This window comes from Mercenaria mercenaria, chromosome 19 (genome assembly GCF_021730395.1).
Source record: "Mercenaria mercenaria strain notata chromosome 19, MADL_Memer_1, whole genome shotgun sequence".
In the NCBI taxonomy this organism is placed as follows: domain Eukaryota; kingdom Metazoa; phylum Mollusca; class Bivalvia; order Venerida; family Veneridae; genus Mercenaria; species Mercenaria mercenaria.
The window spans coordinates 20,878,120-20,902,061 of record NC_069379.1 but is presented as its reverse complement, the minus strand read 5'-3'; the positions used below and the strand labels follow the sequence as shown (position 1 = coordinate 20,902,061).

The 23,942-nt window shown below is 34.4% G+C and overlaps 2 protein-coding genes across 3 annotated transcripts in view; one reads left to right on the top strand and one right to left on the bottom strand.

The window, feature by feature from the left end:
* LOC123541787 (NAD(P)H-hydrate epimerase-like) overlaps window positions 1-9,545 on the bottom strand; it is a 136,569-nt gene extending 127,024 nt beyond the window's left edge. Inside the window, exons 1-2 of the mRNA XM_053531143.1 lie at window positions 9,497-9,545; window positions 9,001-9,023 (exon numbers count right to left, since the gene is read on the bottom strand). The gene's annotated coding sequence lies outside the window, so the exon portion shown is untranslated. The remainder of the gene's footprint in view (window positions 1-9,000; window positions 9,024-9,496) is intronic.
* LOC123542399 (uncharacterized) lies at window positions 929-23,923 on the top strand. 2 transcript variants are annotated; one of them, XM_053531141.1, is made up of 6 exons: window positions 929-1,017; window positions 8,763-8,902; window positions 19,677-19,729; window positions 20,076-20,258; window positions 21,845-21,978; window positions 23,302-23,923. In XM_053531141.1, exons 2-6 carry the CDS (start codon window positions 8,814-8,816, stop codon window positions 23,872-23,874), a joined length of 1,032 nt encoding a protein of 343 aa, XP_053387116.1. In that variant the 5' UTR covers window positions 929-1,017; window positions 8,763-8,813; the 3' UTR covers window positions 23,875-23,923. The 2 variants fall into 2 exon arrangements, with proteins under 2 accessions (XP_053387116.1, XP_053387117.1); XM_053531142.1 differs by lacking the exon at window positions 929-1,017 and having other exon boundaries at window positions 8,832-8,854.
* The last annotated feature ends 19 nt before the right edge of the window (window positions 23,924-23,942 follow it).

The following is a 23,942-nucleotide window of genomic DNA, read 5'->3' as shown; positions in this document are numbered from 1 at the left end:
CTAATATATATGTTACGACATGTTAGGACATGCATAAATGATGTTGTAAACTTACTTGTTTCACTTGAAATAGCGACTTTTCATGTCTGCCATATTATTTGGTGTTATCGATCCGCCATTTTGGGTTAGTAAAATATAGGTGGAATTTTCCAAGCAAGATTAATAATAGAGTAGCTGCACTGAAATTTGAATTACCTAATAAAATATCTGACAGCATTTGAAAAACTATCTGATGTGCACTGTCTTTTCACTGTTAATATATCACTAGTCTTTCTTTTTAGAATAGTCTCCATCCGGAACACAACATGTATTACTTGATGATATTAAACAATGTATATCATTATTTGCTTAGACATGTACATTTTATGCACTTTCAAACAATTCTGGTTTATGTAGGTAGATTTATTTCTTTATTTGCATAGACATGTACATTTATGCACTTTCAAAAAATTCTGGTTTATGTAGGTAGATTTATTTCTCCTTTACTGTGCTTGATATTATATATGTAAATATCTCTTCTGGCATACAAAATCAATGTTTGTAATGAATGTATGATACTTTGGATGTGGAAATGGAAATAAATTAAAAAAAAAAAAAAAAAAAAAAAAAAAAAAAAAATATAGGCAGAAAATTATTTATGCGCTGTTGAATGATTTTGAATGATAAAAGTTAAATTCTTCTTAATGAAAATAGTAATGTTTTAATGTTTACATAATTGTCCAACTACATCCGGGCCACATCACGAGGAGGCGCTCAGTTCATGGCCCATTGACGTAAAAAAACAATCGTGTTGTTTTGTTGTTGTTTTTTAATTGTTTTAAAAATATTGTTGTAATTGTTTTTGTTCAGATTACGTTAGTATTTCATAGTCATGATTTTGCATTTTTTTTCTTTCATTTTTAATCGTTCTTCTCTATTTTTTTCTTTTCTCTTTCTTCTTTTACTAACCCAAAATGGCGGATCGATAACACGAAATAATACGACAGGCATGAAAAGTCGCTGTTTTAAGTGAAATAAGTAAGTTTACCACATCCATTTATGCATGTCCTAACATATATTATATGCCTCTTAAATACTTCCATAATCCTAGCCTATTCCCATACTGGGTTGTCTAGAAATACGGAACTTCCGTAATCCTAGAATCAGGAGGCTAGGATTATGGTACCGTAACCCTAGCCACTGCTGAGTATTACCAAATTCCAGTTCCCTAGTTTATGAACGGTATTTTAGTAAGAGAACCTGTTTTGGACAAATAAGTTTGCTGTTTTCATGGTCTAGGATGCATTTCTAATTTCAATTTGCAGAATATCCTTGGTCATAGTGTAAATTGTAGCACCATGTATGGTATAATAGCACAGCGGGTTTTGTTTGATTTTAAAGTCAAAACACAGGGCTACCAGGGTCATGCATTAATCAACCTAAGCTATTGATCAGGCCACTGGAAACACCAATATTTTTTTAGGCCTTAATGTAAATGCTTGTATCTATAAGCCAATGCAAGTCTATGGGCCAATTCGTTTCACTCAACCTGGGGCACGCCGGTCACGTGGGCGGCAAAAAAATAGAAACTCGCCGGTTTATTGATAAACGAACGTTTCAGCATATGCCGGCCACATGAGCTGCAAATACAAAAAAAATAAATTGGAAATTTATTATGATTTTCTCTTGTAGCATGTTCAAAATAAGTTAACTTAGCAAATAGTTCTTGCAGTATGTTTCTACATCTACTGGTACTAACCCAAATTTACAAATGTTTGCCCGATTTTATATTGCGAAAATATATGATCTGCCTCTTTGCCTATCTCGCAAGCCCGGCACACAATATTTGGCATACGCCGGATAGACCCGGGCAGTGCCGGGAAGCCAAACAAACGCCTAGCCGGTTGCACGCGGCGAAACAGCGTACGCTACCAAAGTGAAACGAACTGGCCCTATGTAAAATAGACGACGCTCTAATGGCTCTATGTAAAGGAGGCAGTAAACAGTTTTTACCCACTACCAAAGTTAAGTGTATTTCTGACAATCATGTAGCATCTTTATTCGATTCCAAATCACATCCAAAGGATGTTCATGTGCTACACAAAGTAGTCCCATTCATGAACAATGCAGATGAATTATCAATGATCAAGCAGTTCTTATTCATCCTCTATTCATTCACACTGGCCATTTAGATTATATAAGATCTGTCAATGATTAGGTATTCCCGCCCATGGTTACATCACTGACTTCCAGCTGTTCATGTAAGGTCAGGCAGAGTTTATCTTAGATATGCGGCACATTAGTATTTGTTTCTTATACATGTATATTTATAGATTGGTATTTAAAATGAAAATAACTCTAGCAAAACCCGCAACCACCAGACATCTCAAGGCTTTGATTAGCTGTCAGTGTAGAATTGGCCAGGGCTCCAGATAATTTTTTTGGCCAATGAGTATTTACTCATCATATTTTTTGTGAAAGAGTAAAATTGTAAAATCTGAAATTGACTGGGAGTAATCTTACTCCTGAAAATTTATGACGAATGTGAACAAAAATTCAGAAATGAGTTTTATAACATATTTACTGGGTACATAACACCCATGAATTTGTTTGCAGTTCAGTTTCAATTCAATAATTAAATTTTTGATTCTTTTTTATCCCTTGGCTTGCTTTGGCTTCATTCACCAAAAAATATGAAAGACCAATATTCAAAAAAGATCTACCTTTAGTTACATTTTTGGGATTATTTTTGTTGGTTTAAAGAATTCATAGTGTTTGTTCACTTTTCCATTCTTAGAAAAAGACATTTTTGTTGACAATGTTTACTCTACAGTGGAAGTTGATATTTTAAATCGATGCCGCTTTAAAATACACTACCATACTGTCAATATTAATTCCCAACTATCTAATTTACGCACACACAGAGTGTATAATAAAGTTCAACCTAGGTCTATCGAGTACCATTCAATGCGTGTGTACGTTCAATGTGTGAGAATGTCTACCGTGCTCTGTTACATAAAGCATCCAGACAAATCAGATTTTGTTTACGCTAGTAAAAAGTAATTGCGTGCGTTTCTGTAATTTTATATACGTTTTTATACGCTTAAAAATTATCAGACATGCGTATATGCATTATTTCAAAGCGTAATTTACGCTAATACGCATCTTATCTGGAGCCCTGATTGGCCTGGGTCAAATTTACAAATAAGAGGCAATTTACGGATTGAAGTAGATATTAATCGTGGCCTCAACGCGAAACTAGTCTATCTGCTTCTATTTCTATATACACATAGACTAGTTTCGCGTTGAGGCGACAATTTGAGGTTTAAAATAAAAATAATTGCTAGAATTGAAGTTTCAGCGGCTAGAATTGAGTTTCACTTATTTAAAGAAAATCAGTCGAGTAGCCTTGATCTTGATAGTATGACGTAATGACTTGCATGTGCGTATACATGCTTCCTCTGAGCTAGCTTAAAGTGGGGTTGTCATTTTAGCAGGAGCCTCAGGAAAACTGGAATAGTGAAAAAATGGTACGGATGGCACATATATTTGAGCTTATTTTCAGATTTTACAGTGTTACCGGAGTATGCAACAGTGCAGGCCTTGATCTTGACGGTAGCCCGGTAGCCCGAGGCTACCAGTTTTTCAGACGGACTACCGAATTTCCCAAGCTGGGTAGTCCATCGGGCTACTAAGTTTTCAAACATGTTAATAATAAAAGCGTGAAATTTCCCCGATTTATCTGATGTTTCCTTTTAAATGACAACGATATTTTCGGTCCGCATAACACCGGTCGGCCATTTTTCCGAAATTTAAATCCCTTAATTTTCACAATAATTACAAAAAGAACTTCATGAATCTGAAATGTACATCCTAAATACTAGCTTTCGTATATTTATGCATGAATTGATGACTTCAGATTTGCAATATATAAAGTAACTTTACAAAATTCAGAAATTACATCCCTAAAAATTACCTGGATTGACTGGAATTTACCCGCGAATTGTAAAGATATCAAAACGTCATGCCAGTAATTTTCCATTCCATGAGCACGTGCGACCTATCGTATCGCCGTTACTTAAATGTTTATCGACACGTACACAGAAAACGCTTGTAGTGCATTCATTTTTTAATATAATCGCTTCAAATTTTCAGCACCGCTTTAGAAATAATACAGTTTGAATTCTATAAAGATTTTAATAAGATGTCGACAGAAATGTAGGCAAAATTCTATAAAAACGATCGAAGTTTCATACAATTATTTGTAAAATTTCAAACAGCGCGATCTTAATTATTTATTTATTTCTAAAAGTAAATAAATAATACATACTATGGTCATAAAATTCAGACTTTTGACAAGAAAGTACAAAAAACAGAATTAAAAGATCTTAAATAATGAAAAAGCGGCAGCAATTTAAATACATCGAGTAAAACGATTTTTGGCAAACAGATTTCTGCAAGTGCGGATGAATAGGTTACGGGACCTCGTGAACGTAAATAAAAACAATGATTGTTTTAAAATAAAGCAGTATGATGTCGCTGTGGTTTTTAATAAGTTTAATAAGTAAATGAATCTTTGTACATGTCTTTTTTGACTCGACACTATGTCAGATATTCTTTTCAAACAATAATTAATGTAAATTCCTTGAGGGCAAATAGGTCACAGAGGTAGGATATCTACTATTATCGTTTGACACATTTACCTGTCAGTTTATACGGGATATTGCGCATTCGCTTTTAAAAAAAATTAAAGAAGATACTTTTTTACTGATTTCTTCTCAGCAATTTAAAGAACCGAGGCCGTACGATCAGACAGTGATGTGTCACATGGCGCGAAAAGATGACGTAATGCCATGACAATCTCGGGCAACTAAACCCCTTTGATCTCCACTTTAGATGCCATGATACCGACACACTTCTTTTAGCTCTTTGAGGGGGTTTTAATTGATGATGAAAACAAGGCCAATTACTTGTTTATCAACAGAATAATTACCGATAATTGTTAATGTTTTTTTTTCACTTTAAACATGGGTGGGTTGATGATGATTATTGTGCCCACGTCGCCCCTGACTGTGATAATAGGCTACATTTACTTGATCATAATGCAAAAAACAAAAAAAAAACAAATACCGACCTACCGACCCTACTTTTTTTTGGCCATGCCACCAGAAACACATTTTTGAGGGGGTTGGGGGCATGGGTGGGGGGGGCTAACCAGGCTGATCCATTATTGCAGTTAAATTTGAACAGCTACACTATATTTTAAAGGCCCTGGCTAAAAAAGTAAGTTTTAGAAGGGTAGTGCAAATTTGAACCCCACGCCTGGCATATAACTAGATACTGGTATAAGTCTTACTTTTTTTCTACAGTTTTCTCCCATAATTTCTGTCTGCTAGTTACTTGAATATTGTAATATGGTTATCCACCTACGTTGGCTTAGCCTGCCCATGGATAGTGTGGGTAGGTTTGTTGCCTACCATTTAAATAACTGAATGTTGAATCAAGCATAAACTAAAATACATCATATTTATAAACAAAATGATTTCAGGCAATTAAAAATGTTTTCTGGCAAATGGTTTTCTTAACTTACTTGCCCGAAAGGACAATTGCTGAAAAAAATTAAGGTGAAGACTGTAATATATTTTTCTCTTTTCCAAAACGGGACTACCAGAAACCTGGTCGGGCTACTTGATTTCACAAGTTGGTAGCCCTGCTGGCTACCAGCAAAAGTAGGTTAAGATCGAGGCCTGCAGTATAGCAGTTGGGGCTATCATTTGCAGGGAATTTTCTACAGCGATTTGAAAATTGGCAAATTTTAGCTTTTTTCGTCATCAGTTTCCGTGACCGGGAGAGCACAAAACAGGCTGGTAACATTGCCCGATCGGGCTTATGACACAAAAAGTAATATTTCTTGAAAAATAATGAAGATATTTCTTCCAAACTTGGTCCATTTGTTAAGCATAACAAATGATACAAATTAGAATAAAAATAACTTGGTTGCCTTCAGTTTTGGTAGAATTATTTCCCCTTTTCAGATTTTTATGACGCATTGATCAGGTCGGATATCCGGGCACTTCAGCGTATCGCGTTGCGTAGCAACAAGCGGAGGTGACAGCAAACGCTAAATTGTAATTGAAAAGCGTTTCATGTTTCACTAGTGCTGGTTGTTTTTCTTTGCTTAAAGTAAAATTTTGGGCAATATTAATAAGTCAGTGAATTTATAATGTAGCATGATGTTCCAGAAATCACTCCCGAGAAAGAAACCTTTCTTTTTTAGGTTTCAGACGTGATATTCATCATTGATCCGTGTAAGTTGCAAGGTCTCATATTTGTGACGGACTGGATGAAAATTATAATTTAAAAAATCGGAGGTCTTTTTAAAGTAAATAAAACAGAAAATCTATTTCATCTAATTAGGTTTCTCCATTCGTTTCACTTTTCTCGTTCTATTTAGTAGCCTGCCATTAAAATACTGTGGTGTCAAAAGTGATTCAGTCACTCCAAATTTAATCAAATCAACACCTCTTACCTAAATTCTCATTCGTATGAAAGTTAATGAGAGGTGTCATAATTTAAAACTTAATAGCACATTATGCGTAAATACTGGAGAAGTGATTTTTTTTCTCCCTCGAAGGGTATCAGGATCACAATAGAGTCTAGCATTTATAACACAAAGCGGTTTTTTATATGTTACAATTGTTTTAAATGTAATATGACATCTAGAGCTACTGTGTTACACGCGGAGATAAAATGATATATATAATAACTGCATGCTAGTTTCTTTTTTACGAAAAGCCAGGACGTATCAATAAATTGATGACTTCCAATTACGAAAATACTAAAAAAAATACTGATCTCTGTTTTGTCAATTATTTAAAACTGAGAACGATAATTTGCACGCTTTGTCTAGAATAATGTTAGTCATATCTTGTAGTTTTCAATATCCATTTTTTTTTTTTTTGTTAATTGTTAGACTGTCACAATTGACTGCTTCCACATACCACAAAATTAAAGCATTCATTCCAGTCATAAATCACTATGGAAACCAATCAGTATGTGGTATATTGATGAAAATCAGTTTTGACAAGTTCCTAATGACTATCGCTTATTAATAGATTGATTTCCTGTTTGTTTTATCCCTCTGATGTACCCCTTCGGGGCCTTATGGTAATTTCCTGTCTTATCCGTTTGATGTATGCCTTCAGGGTCTTATGATATTTGGAAGATGCACATTATTGTTATTTGCGTGTCAATTGACAAAGGGATTAATAGAGCTACTACATAAAAAAAACTTTAACCAATAAACATGCCCGAATATTTAGTTCATTTGAAACTTTAAAATTGATTCACCAAGGACATTTCTTCTTCAAAAAAAAAAATGTCTGCAATAAGATTACATATAGAATAAAGTATAAGTTTTCAACTTTATTTAAATGACTTTCATACTTAATGTACTTCGACATTATAGCATTTTACATTAACTAAATAAAATATATCGCACAAAGTACATTTCAGAAAATGGCAACAATATAATTATTTCAGAGCATTAAAACATTTAGAAAATCAGCTTATTTAAAAAAGACATAAAAATATCTGAAAATTAATTTACTATTTGTTTGATCTGTTCTTTCTTAAAAAGAAAAATAAAAAATTCAAGACACTTGAAAGAGATGAAAGAAACAACTGCTACGATTTCAAGCAAAGAAGTTGAATAAAAAAAATGTTTTGTTCTCAGATATTTAGTTTAGATTAATATATATATAGCAAACTGAGAAAATGTTGAATAAGCTTGGGAACTTGTTTTAATTATATGTGATCCGTAGCGCCGAAGAGCAGACAATACATAATCTGTCACTTTTTCCAGACCGTTTTAAAATGCCACAAAATCAATTATCACAAAAACCCTACTTTTTTTGAAAAATATATAGATTGTACCATAGCGTAAGGACTGCAGATGATAAAAAAGATGACTCTTGATTTGTTTTATTTGAGAATTAAAACATCACAACCCACACCGCTAGTTAATTCGCTACGAATTGCGAGGTCCTGCTTTCACCTCCAAGGTAATTTGCATAATCGATTGCTCCAGATGTGACGTCACGCCGACCTGATCAATAATCTTTGAAGTCCAAAAAAACAATGTTCTAATGCTAAGTTTAAAACAAAAAAGGGTTAAATTGCTTTCTAATGCTCTAAATTTTTGCGCTAGTACATGAATGTAAGCATTTTACTCTGCTTTCACTTACAACATTATAGAAAAATGTTAGTCCTAAAAAAATTGCTCATACATCTGCACTAGAAACAAAGTATTTACCCTAAATATATAGAATAAAGGTATTGGCGCACAAGTTTGGAGCACTAGAAAGTCATTTAACCCTTTTCTGTTTTAAACATTGCATTAAAACATAATATTTTTGGACTTCAAAAATTATGCATCATAAAAATCTGAAAAAGGGAAGTAATTCTAACTAAACTGAAGGCAACAAAGTTATTTCTATCTTGATAAGCATTATATGTAATGCTTAATAAATGGACCAAGTTTGAAAGAAATATCTTCATTATTTGTCAAGAAATATTACTTTGTGTGTCATAAGCCCGATCGGGCAATGTTACCAGCCTGCAAAATTCAGGCCTTGTAAACAGAAAACTAGATATTACATCTACATCTTTCACCCAACCGTCGATTTCCGACTATCACTGGGCGGCGATATTAGAGATGTATTGCAGATGGTTTGTAACGACAGACATACAGTGATGTTAATGTTGCAATATCTTTATTTCAGGTGTGGTTACAGACTTTTGTGTGAGGTTTTGAAAGTTGAGTAGGCGACTCTATGCCGAGAAGCACTGAAAATTGTTTACTGCCTCCAAAGTGGTATGAAGCAGACCATTTAACAATGAAAATGATAAAAAGAATAAATGCGTAAGATGAAACAATACATTAGTCACAAGGCTGTTAAAATAATCTCACCAAATATTTGAACAAATCTGAATGACAACATAAAAGCAACTTATATACACCTTTTATATTTTGAACAATTTTAGGCTGATCACTACCAAATAGAATGTAAGCCTCCGCAGGTCTAGTCACAAGTAGTCCAAATATAAATAGTACTAATCTTTTTTCCTTTCCTAGTGCATTTTCTCGGCAGCAACGTGCTTACTTTTACCCTACCGCGTTTCAGTATGTATCACTTTGCATTCTAATGAAATCGGCATGTTCCTATCGCATGCTAGATAAAAATGGCGGCGTAAGAATTTAATGTCACGAAAAGAGAAATTGAAAGAAGCGAAAAGTAGTAAATTCAGCGGGTTGTATTTAACGAACTGTAGTTTTCTTATATAAAAGTTAACACCCCCTTTTCTTTTTGTTTTTCTAAAGTAGCGATCTAGTTCTTTATGGGAATATAAGTGTCTGAAAATCTGATATGCTAGAAAATGTCGAAACACCGTTATGAAGTGAGTGGATTTTATATGAAATAAAGAACAGCTGGATTTAGTGGTGTTCAGCCTTTTACACAACGACTGGAAGCGGCCATTGAACTTTTTTCAGTATAAATGCCGTTGTAGATTTTTATCCCGTACAATAATACAGCACGGTAGAGATACGGCAAATCATCTGCTAGCTGATATCTTAAACTTGTGTGTCTACTGAAGCAGCATGTTATTATTTTTTAGTTTTCGTTCATTCTGTTAAGAGATTTATTTAAAGAACTAAACAGTCATGGTTCTCATATTGTAGCATTTTTTTTTCGTACATGGATAGATCTAGCTGCGAAATCAGTTTTGACATACCTGTCTAGAGATAAAGCAAACATTTAAGTGTTGTTGATAGTTACAGCTGCCGAGTATTGAACCAGGAGCAATGATATTTCTATCGTGTTCCCAGATTGAACGTAACTAACACATGCAATTTTCAAGAAACTTTTCTCTCAGACTCGAGTACATTTTCAGATTTGTGTTGCTTGCACCTGAGCCCCTTTTTTGTCTACAACTATTATATATTGTCACTTGTGAACATTTACAAATTAAACTATTTGTCTACAATACTGATTTATTAGAATACCAAATATGAGCCTTTCGAACAAGTATTTTCTTCCACTCTTTTCTGTCTTCTTTCAATACTGGTGCGTCTGTGTTTCTGAAGTCTCCACTAAGTGTCTTGGAGATGAATTCTTGCTTGGAAACTGTTTCTACTGCATTGGATGCTTACTTGTCTGTGTCGGCCCTCTTGTCGTTTGTCTTGCTTGGAGTAGATATCCTTCAGTTGGTCTTTCAGAAGTGATGATTTGGCTTTGAGAAGATTTCTCCTTGTCTCTCATTGTTTATCAATCACTCTCTCTGTTCTAATTGATATCCACTATTCTCTTTTCAATGTTTTCCGCCTTCTTAACCATAATGTTTTGTTTCCTGTCTTCACTAGCGCTGTACATATTCATATATGCTGAGCTCCTGTTGAACCTCTTGTCTGATCTTGGCCTCTAGTTGGAATCTTGTCCAAATGATCTTGAGCTAGTTGACATTGAGTGGAAGACATCTTTGTTCTCTCCTCCTCTGAATGTTTTTTAGTTTGAGCTTGACATTGGCCAAAATTAGATAAATATTTTGAAGAGTTTATAATATGTTCGAAACAAATGCACATGCATATATTATGAATCTATAGGTGCAATAAACGTGAGAAGGCTTTATCTGTCAATGCAATAAACGTGAGTAGTCTTGATATGTCAATACAATAAACGCGTGTAGGCTTGATATGTCAGTGCAAATAAAAAACGTGACTAGACTTAAACTCTCAATGCAATTAACATGCGTAGGCTTGATCTGTCAATGCATTAACCGTGAGTAGGCTTGATCTGTCAATGCAATAAACGTGAGTAGGCTTGATCTGTCAGTGCAATAAACTAGTGTAGGCTTGACCTGTCAATGCATTAAACGTTTGTTTGCTTGATGATCAGTCAATGCAATAAACGTGAGTAGGCTTGATCTGTCAATGCAATAAACGTGAGTCAGCTTGATATGACAATGCCATAAACGTGAGTAGGCTTGACCTGTCAATGTAATAAACTAGTGTAGGATTGACCTGTCAGTGCAATAAACGTGAGTAGGCTTGATCTGTCAATGCAGTAAACGTGAGAAGGCTTGATATGTCAATGCCATAAACGTGAGTAGGCTTGATCTGTCAATGCAAGAAACGTGAGTAGGCTTGATCTGCCAATGCAAAATAAAACGTGTGCAGGCTTGATCTGCCAATCCAATAAGCGTGAGAAGGCTTGATATGTCAATACAACAAACGTGTGTAGGTTTGATCTGTCAATGCAAAAAAAAACCTTGAGTATGCTTGATCTGTCAATGTAATAAACGTGAGTAGGCTTGATCTGTCAATGCAAAAAAAAACGTGTGTAGGCTTGATCTGCAAATGCAATAAACGTGATATCTCAATGCAATAAACGTGTGTAGACTTGATCTGACAATGCCAAAAAAAAAGAAAAACGTTTGTAGTCTTGATCTGTCAATGCAATAAACGTGAGAAGGCTTGATATGTCAATGCAATAAACGTGTGTAGGTTTGATCTTTAAATGCAATAAACGTGTGTAGGCTTTATCTGCCAATGCAATAAACGTGTGTAGGCTTGATCTGTCAATGCAATTAACGTGAGTAGGCTTGATCTGTCAATGCAAACAAAATACGTGTATAGGTTTGATCTGTCAATGCAATAAACGTGTGTAGGCTTGATATGTCAATGCAATAAACGTGAGTCGGCTTGATCTGTCAATGCAAAACACGTGAGTAGGCTAGATCTGTCCATGCAATAAATGTGTGTAGGCTTGATATGTCAATACGAAAAACGTGAGTAGGCTTGATCTATCAATGCAATAAACGTGAGAAGGCTTGATCTGTCAATGCAATAAACGTGTGTAGGCTTGATCTGTCAATGCAAGAAACGTGAATAGACTTGATCAGCCAATGCAAAAAACGTGAGTAGGCTTGTTATTCAATGCATTAAACGTGAGTAGGCTTGGCTATTTTGATATTATACTTATATGCTATAAACAATAAGACATTGTCCAAAACTTTCAACATTTCAGTTTCAAGGATGTGTTACGTTGCATTTTCATTAAATAATGTAGACACACATGTATAAAGTGTATGTTTAAATTACAAATTCGGCGCCTTAAGTATGTAATAACAACATTGAGTCAAATTACGGCGAAATGGATGGAGGAGGGGGCGAGGTGGGGGTGGGGGGGGGGGGGGGTGGGGGGGGAGGATTTGGTCGAATTTTACGGACGACTTAAAATAATAGTTTTGATAGCTGACAAATAAGTATCAAGATTCTTTGAAATCTTATAACGCAACTAAGTAAAATAAAACTTGATTAAATCTTTCCACGAAAGGTAACGAAACTTTCTCCGATACCGCTCGACTCTTTTTTTTTTTACAAGTTCTTTTTCAGTTCTGGCAATTTACATTTTCGTTGTTTTGCCTCACTATCTATCGGAGAAAAACGTTGACAAAGCTCAGTCATATTTTAATGCATTGATTTAAAGTTGTCTTAAAGCTCCGAGGGCGTCATTATCATGATATTTACGTACGGAAATGCTTAACGTGAAATGTTGACTGTCTCACGGTAATTGTCAAATAACAATGCTAGTTGTATACAATAAATGCCAAATGCTTATTTCTGACTTCTCGTTTAAATAAAAAAAAAAACCTTAATATTTCAGCGGACGAATGCATTCTTTTAATGGTTACTGGTGTTTTGTAGCATAACTTTATCTTTGTCAAAAAAGCTTCTTTTTTTCTAAATAATTTAGAACAAACAGCTTCGGTCCCATGTTCTATTAAGAGTTACATTTATTAAAGAGGTACAGAATATTAATTAAATTTAAGGAATTTGACGATTATCCTTGACCATTTGACCTTTAGTGGACTGGAGTTTAGCTTATCTGCATTTATCATTCAAAATGTGTCATTTAGCATTAACTTTAGCAATTAGCATGGTGCACCGGCCTTCAGTAGATTCCTACACGAACATCATTCTGTAAATAAAGAGTGGCGTCACTACTTTCGTTTAATAGGAGAACAAACCGGGTCGTGTTAGAATATTAAAAACAAAGAAAACTGAAGATTGTGTGTTTTCTGGCAACAATTCTGTTTAAAAATTTAACGTCATACGTTATAGAGGCGCGCTGGAAAAGAAACCCACATAAAACATGCAGATATTTGGTGGATGGTGTCAAGGAATTTATATAATATGGTTCTTGATAACGTGTAAGAACCGAAAATATATATCTCAAACATTGATCTGCTCATGAATATAGTCATTTGCGTATTATTACATCTTATAATTCCTTAACATCTGAACTGGAAACAATTTGTTTTTATTCAAAGAAAAAATAATGTTTGGGGTATAATATTTTTAAAAAATTGCCCAGAACTCACTGACTCCTTTAATTTCTTTCTTTTTTATTCAAAGGTAATAACAAAATAAGTTATGTTCACATTTTGCAATGTCCGTTTAAAAGCTGGAGATTCGGATTATGATTCGGTACATGATGCTCAAAACGCTTATGTTCAAGTTGTCATGGCTACATCAAAGTAAAACAGGGGGTGTCTCATAACGTACATTGGCCTCGAGAGTGGAAAGCGGTAGGTTCAAATCTTATTCACATCATAGTATGCACTTTTAATATAAAAGTACTAAAATCCTTTCGGACGTGATTTTAAATCGATGCCAGCAGTAGTGTGCTTTACATCCTGCAAGTTTAAGAACCAGCAAAATTCTTGTAATTTTTCGTTTTTTCTGTATCTTACACTCTCCTCCCCGACCTGGAATAACTAACATTCCTTTGGAAGTGCTGCCCATATGGACAACCGGTTGCGAATGTACACAATCTAAGATACATGCCGATTCTTACAAACAAGCACTTTGCTAATCTACATAATTTCAGTGCATTAATATCCCCAGTCAAATTCTCTGTTTATCATTTCAAAGAATTTTTCATTCTTTGGTCTGAAATATTTTTCGAGTATATCTCTCATATGGTTGTTAATTTCCGGATGATCCCTTCCTTTTTTCTCATTAAGACATTGCACTTCTTTTTCGTCTGCTATTAAGCAATACTTGCCCTTTGTTTCATTGAAAGTAAATTTATCTCTTGTAAAATAAGTATCTATATCAAGAAAGTTCTCTACCCTGTTCAACTCCTGTACCGGGTCTTTCTCTAAATTGTGACCATCTACCACTAAAATTTGATTTAGTTTGAAATTATCCAACCAGGCTTGCATATATTTTGGATAATTAGAAAAATCAATGTATGGTGTATTTTCAGCAATCAAACTTTGTGTTTTGAAAGAAACGGCATCTTCAAACGACATTCCCAGAACTCTATTTTGTTCTTTTAACATAGCATACATTGATACGGCACGAGTTATTGGGTCCTTCACAATTATTATTATCTTCGTTTTTGAATTCATCTTTCGTATCCGTTCCGCACAGTCACGGCTGTAAAAATAAGGTGGAGACTTCTCAATAGTGATTTGGTTTGAGAAGCTACACGGCATAAGGTTTCTGTACCATTCTAATGGTTTATATTTGCGTAGGTTAAAGTACTTTGGTTCAACTGGATATAAACAAGCGGCTATCTGCGGATGGTCACTGAGAAACTGAATCAAAGCTGTTGTACCCGACTTCTGAATACCAACAATAATAGCCTGTGGTAATCGTTTGACACACTTTTCACCAGAACCCAGCACTTCAGAATTATTAAATTTAGATTCCGTTAATATTACTTCTGTATCATTTTCGTCCTTCCGGTTCGATTCGTCGTCATTCGGAGTTCTCGGGCATCTATATCCGTCCATATCTTCATTACAGGACTCTTGTGGTTTCGTCACAAAAATAGACTGCAGCTTTGCTCTGTTGAGATAGGGAGACTGTTCGATGATAATAAAAAGAACTGTTGTGACTGTTATTCCAATAACTGTCGATATTCCAATAACTGTCTGAAGTATCTTTATCTTTGACTGGAGGCCCCTCATGCTACATGTTCAGTCTATCTGAAAAAAAAAGCAAACGTTGATTTCATTAAAATGGTTAAATCATTAAGACTGGTAGGTTGGCGTAATGTTCCATATCATTCTTCGCAGCTAAAATTAGATTGTTCAAAGATATATGCGACACATTTGTAAAGCTCTGTAAGAATGTCCCACCCCATGCTTCTCCCCGATCCCCACCTTGAAAATATGTCCCAGTGCGTATAGCTATATATCCTGTATATCAGTATAACGAGGGTGCCTGTCCGTACATCTCTGTAAGATGTGGAACATTCTTACCTCTCAAACAACAATGAAATCAGTCCGAGTAAACAAATCAAGTCAAGATATTACATTATGCATGTGGAATATGTATTTTGAAAAAATCCTGGACATGTGATACATGGTTGTCCTTATCTAAGGAGAAAATCTGCAACAGGTCTGTAATTGATAGGTGCTGTAAATTACTGGCCAGTGTAGGGGCCACGACATTATCAATTACATTAATTGCCTGAAAATAGATAGCATGCTTAGAGCAGAGGAACAGAAAATTTTGGATATCTTGGCATAATTCCTAAGACGTCTTAGGAATTTTGCCAGAATAGAGCACAATTTTGTGCTCTCTGCTATCTCCTAAGTACTGTTATATTCTCAGCATGAACTGGCCATAACTAATTGCTGACCACTGCTGGTAAAAGATAATACTACTTGATAAACTGCTCCAGATGTTTTATGCTGGTGCATGTGAGATTTCTTTGTAGTATGTAGAAAATTTAGTCTTCAGTGAAATAATCAGTCACAATTAATTTTTAAGGACGTATATTTATTCAGAGAAACTTCAGAATATTTTTTTTTCAATAAAACACAAAATCAAATTTACACTGATAAAATTTCAATTGCAGGGTCTATCACTGTTTTGTTATAAACTATATTTTTCAGTATTTAATGTAACAAATGCTTGAACGACCCAAAACATCTATTCTCTAAAAGATGTTTTCAGTTACAGTCAAAATTGAAATTGAATTTAAGACAGTACATGTATTCTTGTGATACTGTAAAAAGAGAAACAGGTGAAAATAATAACAGGATCTTCACAGAATAAAAAGTATTGTTACAAACTGACAAATTAAAGATTAACAAAAGCATTACGAAACGATTATTAATCTGACTTTTTTGAGTAAGTGAATTTGATTAAACAAACTTCTAAAACATAAATCTATATAATTATCTTATCTACTGTTTTAGATTAAGGGCATATTAGAATCGAAACAATCTATTGCAAAAGAGTGATTTAAGGGGACGCATATTGCTACATTCACAGTTCATACAGAAATGCGGAAGGGGTGCATATTCAAGAAATCGATGGTGGGAAAATAAAAAACATATGTCTAAACTGATATAATACTGATGGACACCTGTAATATTCAGTATTTTGTGGATAAGGATGTGGTACTATGAATGTAATAGGAAAACAGAGGTTTTTGTGAAAGTACATTCAAAACAAAATATTAAGCTTTTGTATAAGGAAAAAAGAGATTTTTTACAATAACAGTGTTCCAAATAATGTTGAAGGGATGAGATTTTCTTTCTAACACACCAGGTTTGCTTAAACATGTAAAAATTTAACGCCAGTCATTTCTGCTCAGGATGGACGCCATATTTCTCATTGATAAAAATGTAAACAAAAAAAAAAATCAGAGTGGGATTAGCATTGCAAGGGCATAACATGACATTCTACACAATGAATACCTTAGAACAGATATCTAAGATGCTACACAGGTCAGGCGGGTTAAATGCATAATGGCGATCACATGAAATTCATCTTGAAAAGGTGGTTAATTTTAGTTTATTTACATGGTTTTTAATTTTCCCACGACTTCTCGGCGATTCACTGCAAATGTATTACTGCGCCGGACGAAAGGTAACTCTAATAAACAACGGGAGACAATTTAGGTGTCAGCACGTGTACGATTTTTAAAAAAACATGTCGATGATTATAATTTCTTATCAAATAATGAATCCTATTCAGATATTCGTCTTTAATATTAGAAAACTATTAATTTCTGTGGACATTTGTCAAAAAATATTACTTACATTGGACTACTTTGCGCATCAAACTGGTTTCCGCTTCAGTTGTGAGGTACTTCCGTTATACTTTTTGACAACAATAACAAAACACAAAATGAATCAATAAAGTCACTTATAAACCGACTGCTACTTAAATCAGTGTAAGTAAAGTTGTTGTTACAACATTATACATGTTCGTTACGTTATGAGATAAAGTTTATCTTGAACTGCATAATCCATTAATTACGTTTAGATGATATTGCATTTACAACTTATTTGACCCCATTTTTTTACGTGAATGACAGCATTCTCGTGCAACTCGTGCAAACAGAGTTATGAAAAGTATGGTGGAGAATTCAAGGACAAATTATAAATGACATTAAAGTGAGGATAACTGTATATTCGTCCAGTTTTGATCATTGACATGCCTGCTGTGTATTAGTAACTTTTGTGAACAAGATTAGAATGTTTCTTTTGCACATATACACATTGATTGGACCTCTCAACCAAATTTCATACCTTATTTTAGGGATTTTTAAGGCAATACATTTTCAAAAGTTTGTTGAATGTGTTTTGATATTTAAATGCATTGTAGTTCATGAATACCAAGTTAAAAATTAATAATGGCAACATTTCTAGGCCCTTATTGTAAGCCACTAGACTTCTGTAACGATAAATGTTTAATGTATTAAGGGGAATATACTCTTTTAGTTTTGGAATGTGGCATTCCTTGACCACCGTATCTTTTCTTATGCACCACTTTGTAAACAAACTAAATAATGTGTTTTAGCTTACATATGCGAAATGAAAAGCAAGACAGTGACCATATTTCACATTCTTTCTTTAAATTAGAATCTGTAGGACATTGATAAATGTTTGGACAAGGTGAAGCACTATTATTTTCGCAACAAAAAGTCTTAATTGTTGACTTTGAATGTACACAATAAGTCTTATGTAATTCAACAATAACTTTCTTGTTTCAGTTTTTTCATTTTTATTTAAGTGAGCAATCCTTTGTGTACTTATAACAGTTGAAACAGTATCCATTTCATGTACCAAAACCTTGTACTTTTTTGCAGGTAAATTTTATCATACCCCACCCACTTTTTTTCTAATTTCAAAGTATGCGTCCCCTTAACACTATTTATACATTTGGGCGGTAATACGTATACGTCGTACAGCTCTCGTGAGTTATTACACCCGACGCATAACCGCATAACCGCCCATCATGCATAGATAGTGTTAAAACACTCTTTTGCTGTTAATTATTTCTTAAATGATATCAGAGAGAATACGTCACATTATCTTGAATGTTCGACTTATCATCCAAACAATAGATGTAATATCTCAATCTTAACTTTGACGTATAATCCAAGAGTACCGCATATTGCTTACTAAAAATATTGCATGCTTGAAATGATTCTTAAGAAAGTTCGAAATTGTAAGTTGAACATTAGAAGTCAAGAGCTCGATTTGCCATATGCTTGACTGCTTGATGTAATGATTCGTGAAATATCCATGGCCGAGTGGTTAAGGTCGCTGACTTCAAATCACTTGCCCCTCATCGATGTGGGTTCCAGCCTTACTCGGGGCGTTGAATTTTTCATGTGAGGAAGCCATCCAGCTGGCTTACGGGAGGTCGTTGGCCCTTCCTGAATTATTGTAATCATAGTAATGTCACAGTTTTGTTTGCAAACTGTTCTTGGTCTTATTTATTTCTGTATTTTTTTCGTTTTATTGAAAAGTGAAAAATACAGCTAAATATTTATCTTGCACTATTGAAACAAGGTGTGATCTAAACTTAATCAAATACATCAAATACTGTGCTTTCTGTTACTTTCTTTTACAAAATATTAAGCAGGTCAAAATTCTACTTATAGACCTAGACACTACTCTATAAAGGTCCTTAATTTGATAAAGCTTGACCCGAGTTAAAACATGTATACATCCTTATCAGACATCCAGGAGAGAGCTGTAGACATAGCACAAACAGGTTTACAATTTTACCAAGCTTATAGTTAATATGTATATAAAATTCATTTTATACACGTCTTTGAGACCCTACTATTTTGTACTGTTATTTCTGGACATACATATTTTAACGCAGCATTTCTTACACTGTCCAGCGTTGGCTAATGTGAATGAAAATTGCCGCTTATAATGAAATTAATTTTATAACAAATTATTTATTTTTCTGAAAAAAAAAAAAATTCCGTCGTAAATTGTTCGCCCCTGTCTGTTTAATTGTTGTTTTCAATCTTAGCATTAACTTAGTAGATGCTAGTAGATTTGTAGGCATAATATACACTTATTATTGAATGGCTTGTCGGTCAATATAATTTTGAATATTGAACGGAAAACCACTTACAAATTGTTTTGTTACCTGATATCAGAAGAAAAAGACATATGTAATTTTTCCTTCAAGTTTTGACTTTAACGCAGCAAAATATGGAACTGAGATATAGATCAGTCAATAGCATAAGCTATAGACCGGCGATATATATTAGGATCGAGTCATGTAACAACTTTATTTAATAACACTCCGAGACACAATAATTGCTTCATGTATTCTTCTGTTTTCTGTCTATTTACAGAATGCTCCTGTTTGTACTGTACGTGTTAGTGAACGTTGGGTGTTTGGTGACAGGTGAACGCCATTAATTTATTTTGTTTCTTACGATAAAAACTTGCTTACGTGCAGAAACATTTGAGTATCATGTAAAGATAGCAGGTAAAATTTCTGTTTCATCTCGACCAGAATGAATCCAAATGACATAGCTATGACGGATAATTGTTACATAATTATGCCATGAACATGTGATACTTTAGTTGTGTGCATAAGTTATTGAATCATAATATCAGACTAATCTCAGATGATTCAGATTTTTGTTTTACTTGCGTCTGTTACATTCTATGAGTAAACATGTGTAAACAGAAAAAACAACACGTTTTAACCGTACAGACTAATTTAATTGGTATGTTTGATCATGCAGGAGGGGAGATTTGGAGCTGGAGCCATGAAAGCAGTAACAAAGACATCAATTCAGTTTTAAGAGATGCATTTGACTATAGCAATCACAAGGGTCAGTTTGGTATAGGATCCGACGACTCCCTGTCCATGGCAGAAGACCCTGAAAACCCGGGACAGTACGTGTTGAGAGTGTTCTACAAGAAAGGTAACTGGTACCCTGTTGGTATCTTTAAGTTATTAATTTGTTTGTAAACAGGAGTGATATATCCCTCTCTATTGCAAAGGTCTTTCAGCATGGTCAATATTCCAATACATTCACCAGTAATATCGGCAAAAGTAGTCTCCCTTGAATATACACGATCCGCAGACCCGATAACGTTTATCGATGAACAGTTTTACTATAGATTTGTATAGGACGGATTACACCAAACTGGAAGTGACTACTCAGTGTTACATGTGAAGTAGTCCAAAATGTAGTTCCATGCTATGGATGAAATCTGGTATAATGAGTGACATGAGGAGGTGACAGTTAAATTTTTGGCTTATGTTTATTGCTTATAGTATTGAGAATAGATCTAGACCATTTTCATTGTAAATTTCTTGGAATAAGTTTTATTCTTTGCGAAAAATGTCTACCTACGCTTAACTGCTAAACGGCTGTTTTCATGGGGGCATTTTTAGAGGGTGATGTTTCTCAGAACAGATTATTTTTCTTATATTCAACATAACATGTCAATATTTTTCTATTTTTGATAAGAAGACATGTTATACTAAATGACCATATATGGTTTTCATATCATTGAAATGCTCTAAAGTGCTGAAAATGAGGTCTGAATGTTTTGTTATTAATATGAAATAAATAAGGAACTGAATTGGTAGAATGTAACCTATAAGTTGTGCAGGGGTAAAAATTTAAACTTGTTTAGATGTGGCTGTAAACAGGCTAGTTTGGCCAGATTATGATAGAAGATGACAATTTCAGTGCAATTTAGCAGAGAAAAAGAAGAAAAACTAAAAATATTTCAAAATCACTGTTTTGGGTGTATTTTTTTCAAAAAATGCATATTTATTGACTAAATATTGGTATGTTTTAGGTGTCAGGGGTGAGTTTGGGTATATTTTACAGTAACAGTGTGTGATTTGAGTGCAGTTTATGGTAAAACTTGATAAAGTATGGCAAAAATAAGCTCAAGCAAGGAAAAGTGGTCAAAAATGATGTCGCGACAGCTTTTTTCCAGGAAATTTGGCGTGCTAGCATACGTTACTGAAAAAGCCATAAAACCTTGAAAATTGATTGTATCAAACTGAAACTGGTAGTTTTTTCATGCATTTAGGTTACTGGTACAATTTAAGTGAAAATAACACATTTTGAGTATGAAAAATGTTTCTTGTAATTGAAAATGATTCCGAAATATGTGTGTACACTGTTTTAAAAGAAAGCTGATTGTAAGATATTTTTGTACTTCAAGGCCGGGTTGATTGGTTTAAGAGAAATACACCTCCCGCCACGAATATTCATGTTTTATAAAAAAAAATGTAACGACAAGATCAGATGGGACCTATTGTTCGGTAAATGAGCTAAGGACTCCCCTTCAGAGCCTAAGATATAATATGCGTCCAGACTGTTTTATAAAAAGCCGGGAAAAATATTTAGTGTTTTATTAGAAAGGTTGATGGAATATTTTTTTAAATTTTGTTTAAATTAATTTACTATCATTATAAACTCTAAAGATTTAATTCCAATACAATAGATGTTTCCATTCCTTATATCATTTCAAATTTTACGGGCAGGTACATGGTCAGGTCACAAAAGTGACGGTCATTCATGCCACTCCGGAGAGAAGTGTCACAGAGGAGCCCAGTTTTATGCCACACCTAGTGAAATGGCTCACCACACATATACAACCCTTACCTTGCAGTACGAGGTTTGTGTGTGATACTGTTAGAGAGATTGTAATTTAGAGGTGGTTATTCAGATTTTGGTCAACTTAAAAAATTGTTCAAAACTTAAACAGCTGAACGTTTACCCTTAACTGTGTTCACAGAATTTTTAATACAAGTCAGATTTTCAGTGAGAGTACTTTTAAATCCTGGTTGCCCAACAAAGATAGCTAGATCTATAGCTTAGCATAAGTATGCATTATTAAAACATATTTTGCCTAAAAATTATATGAATATAAGCACTACTGTATCAAAATTGTTAAAGATTTGCATTGTCAAGTATGTAGATCTACATATTTTGCCATGCAAGTTTATTTAATTATCATTACCTCCCTTTGTCTATCTCGATTGCACAACCGAGATATATTGGAAATAGATGAATTCCGAAGGTACATGCTGTTTTGAAACTTGCTTTTGTTTCAGGTAGTTAAAATATCCCCGTATTTATCAAAAAAAAAAAAAAAAAAAAAAAAAAAAAAAAATAGGTCACTTTATAATACTTTTATATTAAAGAGAGAAAATTACAAAAATTCAGTAAAAGTAATAAAATATACATTTCCAATGTGTAATGGGTCTTTTTGTTCCTTAAATAACTCTCCGGTAACAGAATAAATGAAAACTGAAAAAGGTCACAAAATGTTGCTCAAATGTGACTGACCACCTTTACGTGTGTGTAAACATCAGTGTATAGAAAAGTTAATAAAAAGGGATACTCGTAAATATACATGTTTAAAATTTCATATTTTAATTGTTTAACCTTTTGAACGGGAACTGCTTATTGTATGAAAATTGCAGTTCTGTGCTCTCAAAGTCAAAAATCTCATTAAAGACGCTTAATGAAATTATAATGAAATCCTATACTCATACATGTATTAACCCCAGTCTCTTATAGTTTAAACCGTTCCGATCTTAAGATACGTACATCGTTTACGATTTAAAGGGGCTTAATTCAGCTAGGATACTGAAAAGTGGTGGATAGGGTATGTAGCAATGAATTGTCTGCAGTCATGGCCAAAACATACACAGTAAAAATTATTTTTCAGAGAAACAGTCTGTTGCTTTTTAACTGATATTTTTTTTTGTAACTTGTAGATATAAGCCACCCTTCACAAGCGCACAAAATTTCCCTTCCATTAAGGAAATTTCAGACATAATAAACTGTCCAGCAGGTTCTACCAATGGATATCTGTACTGAATAGAATACGTATTGAGTATTCGTCCTTAAATATCTAAGCTAGGCATGTTATAAAACAACTAAATTGCCTATTTTACGAGAACAGGTAAGACTTTTGTATCCATTTTCGTAGGTATATTTCGACGACAGTTTCTCATGGCATCGTGGAGGAAAGTTACCGGGCCTATGGGGTGGGACTCGTGACTGTTCAGGGGGAAGAATTAGTGACACATGCTTCTCCACGCGCCTCATGTGGCGGCCTCTAGGTGACGGCGAAGTTTACACCTATGTCACACATAACCAAGACCCGACCTGGGACAAATGGTGCGATAAGTATGACACATCGAGCACAGAATCGTACCATCACATACATTGTACAACATCAACAGGCATTGAGTTAGGACGGGGCAGCTTCAGGTTCCATCACCATAAATGGCACAAAATACGCCAAGAGGTCCATCTGAACTCCAGCCCCGGACATAAAGGCTACATCAAGTTGTGGGTGGATGATCACGCCGAGGTTCACGTAACTGATATCATCATGCGAGATAACACTAACTTTGATATTGACGGCATTTTCTTTTCAACGTTTTATGGAGGCGGTGATTCAAGCTGGGCGTGTCCGCGTGACACTTACACCTACTTCCGGAACTTCCGTCTCTCCACTGACACAAAGACCCCTTCTCAAAGTCAGCTTGTCGGCTGATACGTACATTACGTGTCATAAAACAAAATAAAACGTTTTTCTCTTTCAATTTGAGTTTGTGTTTGTAG

Coding starts and splice junctions, on each gene's coding strand:
- LOC123542399 (XM_053531141.1), top strand. CDS start 8,814: ATGCCGAGAAGCACTGAAAATTGTTTACTGCCTCCAAAGTGGTATGAA. Junction 8,903..19,676: donor ATGATAAAAAGAATAAATGC/GTAAGATGAAAC, acceptor GTCTATTTACAG/AATGCTCCTGTTTGTACTGT. Junction 19,730..20,075: donor CGTTGGGTGTTTGGTGACAG/GTGAACGCCATT, acceptor TTGATCATGCAG/GAGGGGAGATTTGGAGCTGG.